The sequence below is a fragment of the Pipistrellus hanaki genome (genome assembly GCF_964339955.1).
Source record: "Pipistrellus hanaki genome assembly, chromosome: 11".
In the NCBI taxonomy this organism is placed as follows: domain Eukaryota; kingdom Metazoa; phylum Chordata; class Mammalia; order Chiroptera; family Vespertilionidae; genus Pipistrellus; species Pipistrellus hanaki.
This window is the reverse complement of record NC_140513.1, coordinates 56,876,683-56,895,831: the sequence shown is the minus strand read 5'-3', so window position 1 is coordinate 56,895,831 and position 19,149 is coordinate 56,876,683. Positions and strand designations below refer to the sequence as shown.

At 45.6% G+C, this 19,149-nt stretch overlaps 1 protein-coding gene and 1 long non-coding RNA gene across 2 annotated transcripts in view; one reads left to right on the top strand and one right to left on the bottom strand.

Moving 5' to 3' along the window:
• The window catches only part of LOC311629751, a 113,876-nt gene extending 95,776 nt beyond the window's left edge, over positions 1-18,100 (bottom strand). Inside the window, exons 1-2 of the long non-coding RNA XR_014796251.1 lie at positions 17,681-18,100; positions 17,272-17,312 (exon numbers count right to left, since the gene is read on the bottom strand). This is a non-coding gene — a long non-coding RNA (uncharacterized lncRNA). The remainder of the gene's footprint in view (positions 1-17,271; positions 17,313-17,680) is intronic.
• Positions 688-7,307, top strand: LOC311629745 (cyclin-dependent kinase 4 inhibitor B-like). The gene is made up of 2 exons (XM_084898134.1): positions 688-1,217; positions 3,324-7,307. The coding sequence occupies exons 1-2, from the start codon at positions 1,062-1,064 to the stop codon at positions 3,582-3,584; spliced, it is 417 nt and encodes a 138-aa protein (XP_084754260.1). The 5' UTR covers positions 688-1,061; the 3' UTR covers positions 3,585-7,307.
• Positions 18,101-19,149: the final 1,049 nt, after the last annotated feature.

Here is a 19,149-nt window from a genome sequence, read left to right as displayed (position 1 = left end):
TTATATTTTTAGACGCCTCAATCTAAAAGTCGTGTTTTGTTTTTGTTTTAAATGGGTGTAACCATAACTCAAAGATGAAAAATAGTAAAAAAGTACATTCAAAACAGGATTCTCGGGGGTTCTCTCTTATACTGATTCAAATAAAAGACACACCCAAAAGAAAATTGCTAGGGTTGATGTGAAGCTAGTGAAGTTCAAGTACTGCCCGGGGGTAAATATAACCTGCATGACCGGTGCAGAGCTGTCACTTTCAGACATCTTAACACAGAGTTATTTTAAGTGTCTTTCTGTCATTGATTCTGCGGGGAGCAACTAACATCTCCAGCGTGAAACCAGCCAGTGGGCCTGGGGCTGAAGGAATAGAAATACTCTGCTCCGCCTGCTGGAGGGAGGGGCTGAGTACATTGATTCCACAGCCAAGACTTTGCTGGACTCTGGGCGAGCCAGGCCTGGGCCTCCGAGGGCCATGCGTCTGGCGCATGCGTCCTAGCACCGTCTGGGCTAGCTCCACGCCCCCATCCCCGCCCCTACCTCGTCAACTCCCCCTTCCCCGCCCCTACTTCGTCCTCGCGGCCGGGAAGCCGCTGTAGCCAGTCGCCGGCGGGCTGGGGGCGGAGCCCAAGGAGGTGGGGAGAGCCGACGCCCCGCCCCGCTGGACCAAAAGGCTCCACTCCCTGCTGGCAAAGCACTTGGAGAGACGCTCCGAAGTGAGCTTGGGACTTGCTACGCTTCCTCCTGCCCGTGAAGCCGGAGCCGGTGCAGCCGCAGCTGTGCAGCCGGGGCCGTGCAGGAGCCCGTGCAGCCGCAGCCCGTGCACCAGGCGCCTTTCCTGGGAGCGAGCTGGGCGCGTCCGCTCATTCGCGTTCGCCCAGGAAAGCCGGACTTGACGACATTTGACCTTTGCACGAGCCGCCAAGTGACAAAGAGCTGCGAAAGGGGACGAACCAGCGAGGCTCTCCCGAGGAGAGAGCGCTCCCGGGCGACGCGGGAACCGAGCGAAGAGCGTGGTGAAGCTCAGGGGCCAGCAGCGGACCCTCCCTATTTTGTCTGGCGCCTGCGAAATGTGGGAAGAAGAGGTCAAGCTCGGAGGCGGCAGCAGCAGTGACATGGGTCTGGCCAGCGCCGCGGCGCGGGGGCAGGTGGAGGCTGTGCGGCAGCTCCTGCAGGCCGGCGCCGATCCCAACGGAGTGAACGGCTTCGGGAGGCGTCCCATCCAGGTACCTGGGGCCCGGGGCCTCGTCGGCAGGGGGCGCGCGAACGCGGGGGCGCGGCCTCCCCGGGGCGCCTCTGGGACCTGGGTCTCCACTGTTTCTCTCTAGCACGAGGTGTGGAGCCCAGATGGAAAGCAGGTGTTCACCCACCAAAAATCCTTCAAAAAGAAAAGAAAAAAAGGAATAAAAAAACCCACTGCATAAATTTGTTCTTTTTAATAATGGGGGAAATATCAGTATATCCTCTCCCGTCTCGGGATCAGAGATAAATTACAACTTACACATTCTGTATTGGATTTAAAGAATCACACAAAATCAGAGTACATGGGGGGGAAAAACTCACTGTGAAGTTTTCAAGCTGCAATATGAAGTTCTTTGCATTCTTTTTCTAAACAAAGGAACAAGACAGGGTTCCTAAATCACAATATGTACTCCTTTTTTTTTTTTTAATGTTAGCATTATCTCTTGAGCATTATGTAAGAAAAAAAAATGGTTCTATGGATTTTTACTGCTTTATTGCCATACTGAATGCTTGGATTACAAAAGCATTCCCAGCAGCAACTGTCAGGTACTTTTTTAAATAAAGAGTCTTCATAAATAATTAGCCACTTCATTGTTGAAATACATTTATTCAACATTTTATTATTTCCACTTTAATTAGTACCTTTCACAACCAAGCTTTTATTAATGGATCTTGCTAATAGAGTAGATTTTAAAGAAAATATTTATTAATTCCTTTAGAATTCATAGAAAAGTGTTACAAGAAATGAGGGATGATTTAAAGTAGCAAAAATATGGTACAGTAGTTGTTAAAGACTTCCAGTTATACTAATAATTGTATAAATATGTTTTATAATTTTAATTCACCATTTCCTGGGATATTAAGAACCACTTGCCCCCTCCTCCTCTCTATATGTGAAACAGCCTTTATACCACTAGTAAGAATGATAACCTATCTTGGTTTTTAAGCAAGGAATTGGATGCTTCTAATATTCATGAAACAAAACAAAAAAGTTAGTATACTATCTTTCAGTTACACAGTACATTTTAAAGCACAAAGTCACAAGAACAAATAATTCCACTTTGGATATTTGGTTGTCAAAAATTGTTTTATTGTTAAAGAAGTAGATGTTTGCATAATGTGCATTTATACACATGGGTGCTATTAGGATTACTGCTCCAAACATCCTTTTTCTAAGTTATGCATTGTTCTGATTCAACTACTGACATCCAAGTTCTTTTCATATAGCAAAACATTTACTATTTAATGTTATAAAATCCTAGCATGTTATAAAATCCTATACAAGGTAAATATAGTATTAAATTACATGTTACATTAAATCTACCACCCTCTAAACTTTGGGCCTACTCTATAACATTAATTTAAATATTTAAAATGGGGAACCATTTATTAACAACAAATAATTGGTTTTGATTATTTTATAAACAATGTGTGTCTTTTTTTGCCTTTTCCCCTATACCTCCAATTTTGGCTCAAATTTTAGGACTATATTACATTTATAAGCACAGATGTATGTGACTGAAAAGCAAAGGCCTTCCACTGGGGATTTACTGTGAGAATTAAACAAAGTAAGCCTTATTTTAAATTTAGTTGTTTCTCGTGTTCTCCCCTAAAGCATTACTCTAACTTCTAAGATACAGCATCAGCTGACTACCTAATAACGATTTTTAGACACAGATTATGTCTGCGGAGAGAGGACAGAACAAGAGAAGTAATTTAAGATTTTAAAGGCCTTTAAACTTAACTCTACCTATAAGTCACCCAACAAAATAGATTGCCATATTTAAATGGAAGTCCGCCTTTTTCTTCTTTCTCCCAATGAAGATAAGCACATTATCATCAGCTCTTTCTTGCATATTTGGAAAAATAAACTGAACCTCAGTAAAGACTATACCTGGAGCGGGTGGGGGGATTGGGAGAGGGGGAAATACTGCTCAACAAATGAAACTTAACCAGATTCCTGGGGCTGGTGAGCAGCACCTGTGCATCAAGTAGATGCTTCCTATGTTTCAAGTGGTTCTGCCTGGACCTGCGCGGGCCTGCCTCTCGCTTCCCTCTCGCCCTGACCTTCATTCTGCTCTGCCCCGCAGGTCATGATGATGGGCAGCCCCCGCGTGGCCGAGCTGCTGCTGGCCCACGGCGCGGACCCCAACTGCGCGGACCCCGCCACCCGCACGCGGCCGGTGCACGACGCGGCCCGGGAGGGCTTCCTGGACACGCTGGCGGCGCTGCACCGAGCCGGGGCGCGGCTGGCCGTGCGCGACGCCTGGGGCCGCCTGCCCGTGGACCTGGCTGAGGAGTGTGGGCACCGGGACATCGTCCGCTACCTGCGCGCCACCGCGGGGGACTGAGGGCGGGCGCACCCGCTGCCCGCAACGACTTTTCTTTTCTCCCCAATTCCCCCTCCCCGACCTAGTCCAGTGGAGGCTGCAACGTACTTTTCTGGATCCCACCCTGGACCCTCAACCGCAGCCCAAGGCAGAGAGGTGGGGCCAGAGGTTTTCAGCGAGATTTTGGAGCGCGATGTTTCGTTCCCAGCTGTCGTTTCCTGGAGGGAAAGTGCGACCACGGAGTCCTGGAAGGCCCTGGAGATGGGGGCAGAGTGGGAGGCAGCGGGATCGGACTCCGGGGGATGGTAGGTGAGGTGGTGGCCGCACTGACCTGGAGGGAGCCCCTCGCCAGCCCTCACTTCGCGCTTTGGGCACTTGAGGCTCCAAGGGAAGACGCCGAGACCCAGGACCGGAGGAGGATGTGGGTGCCAGTGGGCTCCCTACGCCTTACTTGTTGTGCGAGATTTTGTCCTCTGTTTGCAAGTCACCTGCAAACAAGGATTCACTGGACGTTCTGGAGCCAGTGCCACCCACCGGGGTAGTGACTGGAGGGGAAGATGGGAACCGCCGCGAATGCGCCTTTATGTCCTAAAATCCTGCCTCAAGTTGGTGTAAGACGGCGCTGTTTGTTATTCATTCCAAGGAGAGCTTCCTGCGTTCCAGACTTCAACCATCAAACCAACAGAAGAAGATGCTGCGGGGGCGGGGATGGGAGGCAGGAGGTTGGGAGGGGCATTTTAGGAGACTAAACTGTACAGGTGAACCGTTAGGTTTGCTTCATCTTCTAGTATATACGATAGGGATAGGATACAAACACACCCTCTGTAAATCGCCACTTGGAAAGATCTCATGATATAGTTTGTACTTTGCTTTGTTCTTCGGTAACAATCCTGATGAGCAGACTCTAAACAACAGAGCCATTGGGGTAAAGAAACAAGGAAGAACTACAGCTCTCACATGAGGCCAGCACAGTGCCAACGCCTGGATTACTTTCCAGCTTGACCTATTTATTTGTTACATTTTCTCTGTCCTTCACCAGACTGTCTCAGGGGGTCAAACTGTGAAATATCTTCTACAAGATCCATGCACTTAGCCAGCAAGTTGTCTCCAGATACTTCCCAGGTGGTTGCTGAAGAAGTAGATTGACTATAAAATTGTTGAAAATAGATTATTATGACTCGTGGAATGTCTTAATATCTGCTAAAGGTGCACGGCTTTGGGACTTAATTTCCAGTGTTGCTTGATTGGTTACAGTATTGAAACAACTGATACTTCACTGCTTTAATAAAGAAAAAAACAACAGAGATTGGACTCCAAGATGGGGGTAGATTGGCTTTAAAATGTATGTGCATGGATTTACCTACCACTAACTCCTGAGAAATGGTAAAGACTCAAAAGGGTTCACATCTCTCACTGTTTGTAATAATTGCTAAGTGATACCAATAAAAATTTATACGAACTGGTTCCACATACATTGAAAGATTTAACATGTAGAGTGTGTGTGTGAGAAGAGGGAACAGAAAAGGTGCTTTTGAGCTAAATTTTTAAAACTACACCTCTCCCTCAAGTCTTTATTCCCCACATAAATATATTACTGGGGAAGCTTAATTGAGAATCAGAGTATATCTTCTTTTGGGGGAAATATGTAAACATTTATTGACATATAATTTGTGTGAGGCATGCTTTACATACATTTGTTCACTTAACACTTAAAATTATCTTGGGATAGAGGTATTATTTCCCATATGAGGATAAATGAGGGGATATCAAGCAGCTTATCAAAGATCCCAAGATATTCATTCCACCATGGTTATGCAAAGTAAGTCTATCTGGCTCCAAAGCTATGGTTTGATTTGTGGGGTTTTCCCACTGCACCATCCTGTTCTCCAAAAAAATGATTAATAGTAAATATAAAGTCAACTAAAATTTTTTTGAAACAATAACACTTTTTCTGCCTTGTATGGGATCTCCCTTATAAGTTCCTAGGATACTTTTTCTTCCTATAATATCTAACAATTCTGAACAGATTGTTTTTAAATCTATCTTAAAATGTCAACAACCTGAACAGCCCCCAAAAGAGTGACCTAAAAATTACTTTGGGAACAAAAATAATGAAATCGCCATTTTCAAATTAAGCTATAAGGACAGAAAATACAATTGTAGTTAGCAGGTAAGCACCCAGTCATAACTGACTACAAGAATAGTATTTTTCAAGTTTATATTGTTTTACAATTACTAAGAAGCATTCTTTATGAAAGAAGTCAATTGATAATTTAAAATTATCCATTTGATTTATGAAATCCTTATTTTTTCCTCTAATAAGTTCCAAGACATTCAAATTGGCTAGTTGCATGAGGCTGACTAATGAAAAATAATCCCTTGAAATTAATGTGAAATGTGATTTCACTCCTAATTTAAGGAAATTATGCAATCTGATGATAACTTGATATTAAGGGAAACTAAGAAAATGTGGTTGTGGATCACAGTAACATTCTGTTGTTTTTTGTTTTATCAATATATATAAACCCCAGGTAAAAAAAGAGCAGATGAAGAAAAGGGAAATTAAGACTTGATTGGAAGATAGAAGACTTAGGTTCCACTACTGGTTCTTTACTTAAATACATGACTTACTAAATGATGTAACTTTGATTAATCTCAATTTTTCTCATCTATAAAAGGTAGGTGTTTACTTTTAGTAATTTAGTAAGTTTCATACCGTCACTAAAATTTTATCACTGTGAGGGCTGATATTAGTAACAATTTTGCCATGAGATGAGAAATAAGGAAAAATATATAGATAGAAGAATGGAAAGGAAAAACATAATTTTAAAATTCTAGAGCTCTAGGAGGGAAAAATCTGTATAAGTACCATCTCCACCAGTTAGTTGGAAAATAACAGACAAGTTTATGGAAAATGAGACAAAAAAGATACTTTGCAAAGTAAGTACTTAATTTAATTTTAAGGTCTTTTTCCTCTCCTCTTACCTCTGATATTTTTTGATGCTTTTTACATTTCTTTCATGTCACTCACATCCACTAAAATTAATTTCCTTTTTAAAATATGTTTTTATTGATTTCAGAGAGGAAGGGAAAAGGGGGAAAAGAGAGATAGAAACATCGATGATGAGAGATAATCATAGATTGGCTGCCTCCAGTACCCCTCCCTACCCCCACCGGGGATCCAGTCTGTAACTTGGGCATGTGCCCTGACTAGGAATCGAACGGTGACCTCCTGGATCATGGGTTGGTGCTCAACCTCTAAGCCACACTGGCCAAGGAAGAATTAGTTTCTTAAAGTGAGATAAGCAAGAAGACCCAATAGACTTATAAAATAAAGCTGATACAAATGCTCTAAAAAAGTGGGTCTTTAAGTACTACAACAAGGGATTCTGATCTAAGTTGGGTTAGTGTGGGAGTTAGAACCAAAAGAAAAACTTGGGGACATTAGAACAGGAAATACAAAGGCAAGAAAATGCTAAAATATGTAGATGAAGTCATTAGAAGATGAGTAACTCTCTTGTTACCTATTTAAAAGTGTACTGTAGCCGAAACCGGTTTGGCTCAGTGGATAGAGCCTCAGCTTTCGGACTGAGGGCTTGCAGGTTCAATTCCAGTCAAGGGCATGTACCTTGGTTGTGGGCACATCCCCAGTAGGGGGTGTGCAAGAGGCAGCTGTTCCATGATTCTCTCTCATCGATGTTTCTAACTCTCTATCCCTCTCTCTTTCTCTCTGTAAAAAATCAATAAAATACATATATATTTTTAATAAATAAATAAATAAATAAATAAATAATAAAGGTGTACTGTAGTTTCTGGGATCCTTGAAACTTTAGGTCCTTATTTTGCCTGGGTGGTAGTAGGAACCTGCTGATTGGGGAAGAGCTCTGTGTCACCTAAATTTGTCCACATCAGCCATTTTAGGAAGGAGAAAATGAGGTGAACAGACAGCAACAAAAGGAATAGAAGGAAGAAGAACATGGTAGTGTTCTGTGAAAGATGGGTCAAGAGTTCAACAGAATGAATCAAGCCAAACCAAACAAACTATATATGGTCCACATGCTGATGAAATCTGTAAAATATTTCCAGACCTACAATAATGGAAATCTCATTCCCTACTCTCTTGATTTTCTATAAAACTTTTCTCAAATTCAGCTATTAGAAATGGGGTGACTCCTTTCTTGCCTCTTAAATCCCCCACTCAGAAGACTTTAATATTATTCCTTGCATAAGGAAAAAAATACTTTATAGAAATGGTAATTTTTATACATCATCCCTTTATTAATATGTACTAAGGAAAATTTGCTTGGAAGCCGGTGCTAATGAAGATATCATTAGCATGGATTCCATATTAAGCACAGGAATATAAATCAACATTTACATCGAAATTGAGCACCCAACTCTGATTTAGTAATTTGAAGTTTTAAATATAAACCAAAGATTTTGCTGGTACAAAAAATAACTATGAGAGATGTATGAAGATGATATGCTATCTCACAGCCATCTATATTTGTGCTGAAAGTTTGCAAAGGAACCTCAAACATTTATTAATCCATTCCCTTGGCTTAGACCCCCAGTAGATATAGTCAGTGCTGGCACAGAAAATATTTTACAAGAGAGTTAAACAAAACTTTAAGACCAATTACAGTAATTAGACTATGCTTCATTTCCCTTTCATATCTGGCCTCCTCCCAAAATGCATAATGTTCTATTTCACTGTCCTCTTATTTGAGTACTCTACATTATGATAGGATTGGTGCTAATACTCCCTTTGAACCCTTTCATATTTGACCTCTGGATTTCCTTTTAATTTTAAACAGACTTCCCTCTTCTTTCCTTTCACAAATTCCTCCATCTCCTTGCCTTAGCTAAAAATGGGTCTTCCTGAGAATTCCACTTTCTTCTGTACCAGATACTAGGTGAACAACAGAGTGGGACTCAGGACTAGTAATGAGTGTATGCTGTTTGGATGACTTTCAATAGTCCCAAACCAAATATGTCAGGGTTAGCCATTATTCTTCAGGTTTCGCTCATCTCTTAGTGAAATATTTGCATTTTGTTTTTAAGATTAAGCTATTACATCTATAAGACAGAACATCCTATATAATAAAAGCCTAATATGCTAAGTATCCAGTAGACCAATCTGCCATTCACCCAATCAAAGAATAATATGCTAATGATAATGCTAAGGCTGCTCAACCACTTGTGATGATGTGCACGGACCACCAATGGGAAGACGCTCAGACCAGTAGGTGAGCTTGCTGCTGGGGTCTAGCTGATCGGGACTGAGTGAGATGGGCTGGACATGCCCTGGAGCCCTCCCACAGTCCTTCCCAGCTGGCCAACGTCCTACATCTCTCCCTGGCCCCAATCGTGAACTGGTGGGGTCCCTCAGTCTGGCCTGTGCCCTCTCAAAATCCAGGATCCGCTGAAATCGGTTTGGCTCAGTGGTAGAGCGTGGGCCTGCGGACTGGGGGGTCCCGGGTTCGATTCCAGTCAAGGGCATGTACATTGGTTGTGGGCACATCCCCGGTAGGGGGTGTGCAAGAGGCAGCTGGTCGATGTTTCTCTCTCACGACGTTTCTAGCTCTCTATCTCTCTCCCTTCCTCTCTGTAAAAAATTAATAAAAATATTTTTTAAAAAAAATAAAATCCAGGATCCCTTGAGAGATGTCTGAGAGCCTGTTTTGGCACAATCCCGCAGGCCAGGCCAAGGGAGCCCACTGGTACACAAATTCATGCACTGAGCCTCTAATCTATACAATAAAACAGTAAGCAATGTACCATATTTTTCCATATATAAGACACTATTTTTTTTTCTAAAATCCTTAGACTGAAAATCGAGGGGTGTCTTATACACGAAAGTCAGCTGAGGATGGAGCCACGTGGGTGTGGATGCTTAACTGCCCATACCTTGTCAAACAGGCTTCTTCTAATCATGAGCCTTATTGTTACTGACGTCAGCTGATGCTGTAATTGGAGGTGGAGGTGGAGAGTGCATAGATGCAACAAGGACTGGAGCTTTCTGAGCCCATAAAGATGTCAAAAAATAAAAGGATAAATACCGGTAAGCGATTGTCTCACTCTGCAAAATTCAAACTGAATGTAATCAGCTATGCAAAAAAGGATGGAAACATAACTTCAGAGAGACAATTTGGACCTCCTCCCACTGAGTGTATGATCAGACAGTGGAGAAAACAGGAAGAACAACTCCTTAAGATGCCAAAAAAGAAGGCCTTAAGAGAAAAGCCAGGAAAAAATGTTTAAAATATTGATTTATTAATTTGGGGTTGGAAAAGAGGGGAGCATCTTATACATGGGACATCTTATACCCAAGAAAATAAGGTATTCTGTTCACAAACCCACAGAGAGCTCAACAAATACTGACAACACATGGAGTTGTCTTCTGAAGGCTAAGTGTTAGAAATACCTAATGGCTCCTCATTCCACCTGTGAATTATGCAGTGCTGAGCTCTACCACCTGTTCAAGGGCACAGCAGTACCCTTTACAATATCCTGTATCTCTTCCCAACAAGCCACCTAGAGTTATAAACTATAACCTTGCCTAAAATATTTTTACATCCTCTACTGCTCTCCAATCTCTAAACTGCCTTTAATATTTAGAATAATTGCATATGGATCTATTCCAGAATTTCAAGAGCCTTTAAATACTACAATGAACAAATAATTTAATAATATCCCCTTTCTAGAAAAAAATTAATTAATTAATTAACCATACATTCGTGCCCAGATATGTATATTTGTGCAATAATGATGCTATCCCCACCCGTCATTTCAGGCCAATATACAGGGGAATGGTTCTCAACCCTGACGCCATATCAAAATCACCCTGGAAATATTCTAAATACATATTTGCTGACCAACTTCAGGTCTTCAGAACTGGGATATCTATGTTTGGGGTCCCAAATGTCTGTGATTGTAACTTTAACATTCTTGTTCATGGAAAACTTCCAAGTAGAAGAGAAAATAAACAGAATTAAATAAAAATCAATCTCCTGAAACCTCCCTGCTCCCCAGTCTCACTTCCCAGGGGTAACTACAATTTTCAAAAGTTTTAACTAACCTCCCAGAAATATAGATACATATAATTATAAACACTCCTCTCCTGACATTTAGAAAATGTAAGTAGAATCATACTATTCTACAACTTACTTTTTTGATTAGTAATAGATGTTTGACAACTTCCATTATTAGGACATATAAATACAATTTATATATATATATATATTGATTTGAGAGAGAGAGAGAGGGAGAGGGATGAAGAGAGAGAGGGAGAGGGATGAGAGAGAGAGAGAGAGAGAGAGAGAGAGAGAGAGAGAGAGAGAGAGAGAGAGATCTATTGGTTGCCTCCATAGAGGCAGGGATCAAACTCCGCAACCTGAGTATGCGCCCTGACTGGAATCAAGCCCATCACCTTTCATTTTACCGTTGACAATCCAATCAACTGAGCTACACCAGCCAGAGCCACATTTTCACTTGTTTACGGCTGCATAGTTTTGTATTTTATGAATGAACCCACATTTTTAAAAACCAGTCTCCTTTCCACAAACATATAAATTGTTTCCCTTTCTTTTTGTCATCTTTTTGCTTCAACATATGATGCTCTAAAGAATCTTTTTACATCCTTATATGAGCTACATGTAGCCATTTGTAGGAGTGAAATTGCTGAGGCTAGCAGTACTCTCTCTCTCTCTCTCTCTCTCTCTCTCTCTCTCTCTCTCTCTCTCTCTCTCACGCGCACACACACACACACACACACACACACACACACACAGAGTCTCTACATGTATGTCTGTGTGTAAGTTCCTTCCATACATATGAATCCGTATATACAATATGTAAACGTATGTATATCTTCAATACTTGCTTACAAATGTGTATACATACAGGGAAGGAGGGCAAAAGTAGGTTTACAATTGTTCATGGAAAAAGACATACAGGTTACAATTATAATAATATATTAAACTCCATGTTTTTAGTACTCACAACTGTGAACCTACTTTTGTCCATCCCTGTATTTTTATATACTGACTAGAGGCCCAGTGCACAAAATTAGTACACTGGTAGGGTCCCTAGCAGCTGCTGGCTAACCAGCCAGGTACTCCCTGCTGGCTACCAGCCGGGTACCCCCCTCCGCCACCTGTCCCCCACAGCTGCAACTGACTACCACCTACCGGGGGCCCAATCACCCCAAAATCACCCCACCACCGTCCAGCTCCCAGGCACTGAGAGAGCAGGGCAGCAGCCCCACCCACCACCGCCACTGCTGGTCTCCCTGCAATCAGATCAGCAGGGCATTGCCCCCCCCCCCAGCTCCCCCAGCACCTGAGAGCCCAGTGGCAGCAGCAGGGCAATCAGACCAGTGGGGCGATCAGCCCCCACCGGGTGACCAATTGCTCACATCTACCTCAGCCTGGTGCCACCCATTCACCTGCTCCACCATCCTGCCCCAGTCCCACTTTTTTCAGGGCCCATTGGGGCCTGCAGTGCCTCCACTGCCACCTGCTGCCAGTGCCATGTGGCCAAAGCCTAATAATGTTTCACACTGCCCCCTCGTGGTCAGCACACGTCATAGCAAGTGGTCAAACTCCCAGTAGGACTCTCGATAAAGGGGACAATTTGCATATTAGGCTTTATTATATAGGACATATATTTTTCATAATTTTATGAGTTACAGGAGTGGAATTGCTGGTCAGAGTATATATATGTTTATATATGTATACATTTACATATATATATATATAAAGTTTTTCCACCTACTAATATGTACACTACATATATATATTTCCATAATATATATGTATCTTTGCATACTTGTAAGTTATAGGAGAAAAATTGCTGAAACAATGAGTACATACCAGTATATGCACATACAATTTTACTAAATACTATAAAATTGCCTTCCAAATGATTGCAACAAGTTTAAATAATGTATAGGAGTAACTGTTTCCTGACAACTTTGCTAATATTACCACTCCTTTATATTTCTGTCACACCTATAGATATGTCATTGTTTCTAATAAATTGCTTTGCTAATAAATAAGATTAAGTATATTTTCTTATATTTTTGAGCACTTGACTATTTCTATATCCTCTACTATAAACTTCCCATTATATCCTTTGCTCATTTTTTACTGGGTTATCTTTTTTATGCATTTATTTATATATTCTAGAAGTTAATATTTTGTCATATATTCAAAAATAGTTCTTAAATCTTATGGTGTCTTTTACCTTATACCTTTGGGGGTTTTAGTTTGAGCATGTGTAATAATAGAGAAGTTTTTCATGTAATTTTGATAATCAAGAGATACCTAAGTGGGAATGCAGACTAGTGCAGCCACTGTGGACAACAGTATGGAGTTTCCTCAAAAAATTGAAATGGGAACTGTCTTTTGACCCAGATATCCCACTTTGGAAATATATCATAAGAATTCTGAAACACCAATCAGAAAGAATATATGCATCCCTATGTTTACAGCTGCCTTATTTATAACTAGAGACCTGGTGCACAAAATTTGTGCATGGGGGTGTGTGTCCCTCAGCCCAGCCTGCACCCTCTCCAATATGGGACCCCTCTCACAATCAAGGACTGCTGGTCTCAACTGCTTACCTGCCTGCCTTCCTGATTGCCCCTAACCACTTCTGTCAATCAGCCTGATCACCCCCTACCTACTCCCATGCCAGCCTGATTGATGGCTAACTGCTCCCCTACCAGCCCAATGGCCCCTAACTGCCCTCCCCTGCAGGCTTGGGTCCCCCCCCAACTACCCTTCTCTGCAGGTGCAGTGACCCCCAACTTCCCTTGTCTGCCGGCCTGGTCACCCCTAACTTCCCTCCCCTGCAGGCTTGATTAGCCCCAACTGCCTTCCCTTTCAGGCCTGGTCCTTCCAATTGCCCTCCACTGCTGGCATATTGTGGTGGCCATCTTGTGTCCACATGGGGGCAACCATCTTTGACCACATAGGGCAGTCATCTTGTGTGTTGGAGTGATGATCAATTTGCATATTACTCTTTTATTAGATAGGATAAACTAGAGGCCCAGTGCACGAAATTCATGTACAGGTGAGGTCCCTAGGTCTGGCTGGTGATCAGGGCCATCTCACCCAGTCCTGATTGGAGCTGGGACAATCAGGGCCAGACAGATCAGGCCTGACAGTCAGGGGGAGTGATGGAGGAAGGAACCAGGGGAGGTTGGCCAGCCATGGGAAGTTGCTGTGGAAGTGCACTGAGCATCAGGGGGTAGCTTCGACATTAAGCATCTGCCCCCTGGTGATCAGTGGTGTCATAGCAACTGGTCAACCAATTGTTCTAGTCATTTGGTCATAATGGTCACTTAGGTTTGATAGATAGATAGATAGATAGATAGATAGATAGATAGATAGGAACTGTAAACAGCCCAAGTGCCCACCTGCAGATGAGTGGATTAAAAAGCTATGGTACATTTACACACTGGAATATTACTAGTCTGTATAAAAGAAGGAACTTTTACCCTTTTCAACAGGACCTGGAGAGTATTATGCTAAGTGAAATAAGCCAGCCAGAGAAAGCCAAATATCACTTGATCACAGTTATATGTGGATTCTAATAGATAAAATAAACTGACAAACAGTGGAACCAGAAACACAGATACATGGAACAGATTTACTGGTGCCAAATTGGGGTGACTGAATAAAGAATGCGAAGGGGTTAGCTGTATAACATATGCATACCCTATGGGCATGAATAATAGTTTGGAGAAGGTCAAAAATGGGGGAGGTCAGGATGGGTAGAAGAGGGCAAAGGCGGGGAGGGAAAGAAGAGATCAACCAAAGAACTTGTGTGCATATATGCATAACCCATGGACACAAACAACAGGATGGTGAAGGCCTAGGATGGAGGGTGGAGTAGGCTAGAAGGGGTTGATGTGGGAGAAAGCGGGACAAATATACTTTTAACAATAAAGTTTAAATTTTTTTTAATTAAAAAGTAATAAATTAAAAATTAAGAAAGAAAAAGCAAACAAAGGAAAGAACAATACACTGAGTGGCCAGATTATTATGATCTCTGAACGCATAATAATCTGGCCACTCAGTGTGTGTGTGTGTGTGTGTGTGTGTGTGTGTGTGTGTTAATTCGTGCATGAGTAGGGTCCAGCCAGCCTGGCCAGGGGGAGGGGACATGAGCAGTTGGATGGCCTGCCTGCTAGTCAAACTCCTGTTCGAGGGGACAATTTGCATATCAGCCTTTTATTATACAGGATTATATAAGATAAACACTGAGTGGCCAGATTATTATGCGTTCAGAGATCATAATAATCTGGCCATTCAGTGTATATGTAAAACCACAAAAAGGAAAAGAGAGAGATACCTAAGGGAAAACTCCTGTTCAGAGCTAGGTGAGGAAACAAGGCAAATGATGTTAAAATGCCTTCCTGTCTTTGCCTATGAGGTGCATTTTGCTGATCCAAAAATAGATAATCATTTCTCTCAATTCAAAACCTCAGAGAAATCTACAGTCAGGTTTATTTTAGGCCAAAGGAACAGAGCAAAGAAAAGCCAATGACCCGCCGAAACCAGTTTGGCTCAGTGGACAGAGCATCAGCCTGCGGACTGAAAGATCCCAGGTTCGATTCCGGTCAAGGCCATGTACCTTGGTTGTGGGCACATCCCCAGTAGGGGGTGTGCAAGAGGCAGCTGATCAATGATTCTCTCTTATTGATGCTTCTAACTCTCTGTTCCTCTCTCTTTCTCTCTGTAAAAAAATCAATAAAATATATTTTTAAAAGAAAAAAAAGAAAAGCCAATGACCTAGGGATAGCTCACTCTCTCTGGCCTTCAGTACAGAAAGACCACAGTCTTTTATAGTTAAAAGTCTGATGATGCCAGTCCTGGCACTTGTTGGCCTTAAAGTGTTCAAGATTTGAGTCCCCTCTGGGCTTCAGTTTTCTCACCTGTAAAATAAGGGTAGTACCCCCAAATTCAAAAGACCACTGTGAGGATAACATACGTGTGAAAGTGCATATGCATAATACTGCTCAGTCCCTGATCATACAATTTTTGCATAGCACATAAGCCAAAAATCTTTGGAATGCCACAAATTCATTGTTTTGCTAAGATTCATCTTCATAATTGTATTTTGCTGAGTCTAATATTAAAATTAGATAGAATTCCCCTGCATACCACAACTAACAAAACACAGGTGTTGGGCAGCAGGGGAAAACCAAGATGGAATTTAAGTTTAAATTTTCAAATCTATATTCATTGAACCCAGAGCTTACTGTATAACCATCTCACTGGATCCTCTCACTCAAATGGCGTTCCTCTCAAGTGGGCAACTTACCTTATCCCCAGAACAAATTTAGTAAAGAGGAAATGGCTATAGATTAAGCTATACGAGCCCAATCAACATAGACATGCCAGAATTTAAACTTAACTGGGAAACTGAGGCGCAATAAAACTCAGGCATAATGGAGTAATGTGATGATCTAATTTTATCTGTCAACTTGGGTAGACAAACAATTGTTATCCAATTGCTTGGTTAAACACTGATCTAGATGTTGCTCTGAAGTTGTTTTATGGGTTGTTGTTGTTTTGTTTTTAAGATATAATTAATATTTAGGTCCATAGGCTCTGAATAAAGCAAACAGTCCTCCATAATGTGCGTGGGCCTATTCCAATCAGGTGAAGGCCTTAAATGAAAAGAGGATCTCCAAGGAAGAGGAATTCTGTCACCAGGCTGATTCAAAGCTGCAATTGGACGCTTTTTCTGAACCACGTACTCCCTAAATTGCCCCTCATCTGTTGGCCACAGAAACAGAATACCCTCCTTATAACTCTAATAGTCCATCTACGGTATAAGGTTTTCTTGGGGGGGAGAGGGGAAATAGTACAACGATGTGGTGCAAGACAAAACAGGTTCAGGCTCCCGTGGAGTTTGCATTCTACGTTGCGAGACAAACAATCACATAAGATAATTTCTGTGTGCTAAGAACAATACAACACACACACACACACACACACACACACACACACACGCACACGCAGACAGACAAAACACGGTGATGGAATGGCCTCTGGAAGAGGGAAAGCATTCCGTACTTGGGAGTCGCCTCAGCACCAAGCACGGCCTTCTGGGACCCTAAGAGAGTCCTATAGGGGGGCGGAGCAGAGAGGTGCATTTGTAAGAGTCTAGAAAGACAGTTAGAGTGGCTATTCAAGACTGGTCCCTAACCGGCTTCATGCAAGCAGCGGGTTAGGCTATTAGGTCTGGAGATGAGGTGAGGAATAGAGCCGAGGGAGCCTGCTGCTAGATCCGTCCGCTCGGGAGCCCTGGACCCACTCCTACAGGTAGGCCACTGAGCAGAAGCAGCCGCTGAGAGGCGCGGGCGGGCGGGAGTCCCACATCCTCTCTCACTTTCCCGGGCGACCGACCAGGCCTCGCCTCCTCCGGCCCCGCGAGGTTCTGGGCGGATCAAGACCGACTGCAGACCCGGCGGTCAGCATCGCCACTCTGAAAGCGAATCCCGGGCTGGACTTCCCGCCCTCCCCCACACCACCACCGTCACCACCACCGTCACCACCACCATCACCACCACCACCACCCGCGGGCGAGCTCGCCGTCGAGCTGCATGCACCCCGAGAGCAGGGACCGGCGGTCTGCAGCCGGGCTCATTCAATCAAATCCTCCGGCCTCCTCCGGGTCCCGGACTCACCCTCCTTCACGCTGCTTCTTCCTTTCCTCCCCGCACTTTTCCTGCAGGGCCGGTGCAGTGGCGGGGCCGGTGCAGTGGCGTTGGCGGGAGGAAGCCGGCGGAGGGGGCAGAGGGAGCCGGCGGAGGGGGCGGAGGCGGCGGGAGGTGCAGGGCGCCGGGCGCTGGGAGGCTGCGCGGGGTTGCCCCCCGCCCCTCCCCCGAGCCCCGGGTCGCGGGAGCAGCTGGCGGGGGAGGGGAGGGGACGGGAGCACCGAGGCCGCGGAAAGAGGAAGATGCTTAAAAGTTAAAACCGAAAATAAAAAAAAAAAATTAAAAAAAAAAAACTGCCGGGTTGAAATGACCGCCAAAGCGGGGAGCGGAGGGACAGGGCGCACCCCTTCCCCCCGCAGCAGGGACCCGCTCTGCCTACCGTGGCTCCGGCCCGCCCGCGCCGCGCAGGGCAGCGAGCAGCGGTTTCCTCTCCCACATCTCGAGTTCGGATATAGCGCCATTTCAAAACTGACATCTGGCCTCCTGAGTGGCGGGGAGCGCCATGACGTGCTCTTCGCTTTGCTTTGCTTTCTTTCTTTTTCTCTTTTCAAATGATCCGGCTTGGAGACAGGGAAGACCCTCGGCGAGGGGCGCAGGGAACGCGGCGGGAGACCCGGGCGCGGGCTGGCAGCCGCGGAAGCGCCGGGCGGCCGGTTCCCGGCGGCCTGTCCGGTGACGGGCGTGCTGGGGGGGGGGGGGGGGGGGGGGAGGGGTGCCCCGGGAGGCGTCCGCCTTCAGGACCGGGAGCTGTCACCGCGCGGGGCGCCGAGGCCCGGGGGGCGGGGAGGGGGCGCCGATGGGCAGAAACAGGCCGCGGGGGGCGGGGCGGGGAGCGGGATGCCGGGCTCCGGCCGGGCGCGCACTGCTCTCGGCCCGCCTCCCGGGCCCGGGGGGAGAGGGCCGGCCGGCGGGCGGGCGGCGCGCCGGGGACGCGGGCGGGCGCGCGCTCGGGGGCGGCGATGGGCCCCTCGGCGGGCGGCGGCGGGCGGCACGTGGTCTCCGGAGGTGTGAGCGGGGCGGGCGCACAGCGGCTCGGGCTCCGATCCCGAAAGGCGGGCGGCGCGGGCCGCGGCCGGGGATGGTGCGCACCTACCGGGTCACCGTGCGGGTGCGGCGCGCGGGCGGCCCCCCGCGCGAGCGGGCGTTCGTGGTGGAAGTGCTGCGGCCCGCGGGCCAGAGCGCCGCGCCGGGCTGGCGGGCCGCCGTGGCCCTCGTGCTGACGCTGGTGCGGAACGAGCGCCGGGCCCGGCAGCCGCATCCTGGAAGACCAGGTAGGACGGGCCTCCCGCAGTCCCCGCACACCCGCCGCGGGAGGAGGGGAGATGGAGGCAGGTAGCGATCACTTCCCCAGGGTGGAGGCGAAATGCGATCTCACTTAGAGGGGAGGTTCTTTCTTTCCATTATCTTGAGCTGTTGAGCCCCTGGAACCCTTTCCTGAGTCCCAGGAAACTCAGGGGGGGGGGGGGTTGGGGGTTGGGGGGGGGCATCCTAAACCCACCTCAGAAGTAGCCCTGGGTGCCCTGGGTGGGACAGTCCGTGTACGCGCGCACACACATGCACACACATGCACACACGCACACACCAGGTGTGTTCCCAGGGCGCTCTGTGGCTCTGTGCTGTCCTGGGGTGCAGTCTTACTAACGGTCTCAGTTTTGGGGGGGCCGCCACTTCCTCCACAGCCCCCCTCTGGGTCCCCCTTCCCTCCTCCCAGCGCCCGCCTGTAGTCTGACTTCCTGAAGTGCCAAGGGTTAGTCACTCGCAAGTGGAGATATTGCAGAAATGTGCTTTTTAGGAGGTGGCAGGTTTATTTCGCGAAAAAGAAATTCAAATGTCTCGGGACAATGGCCG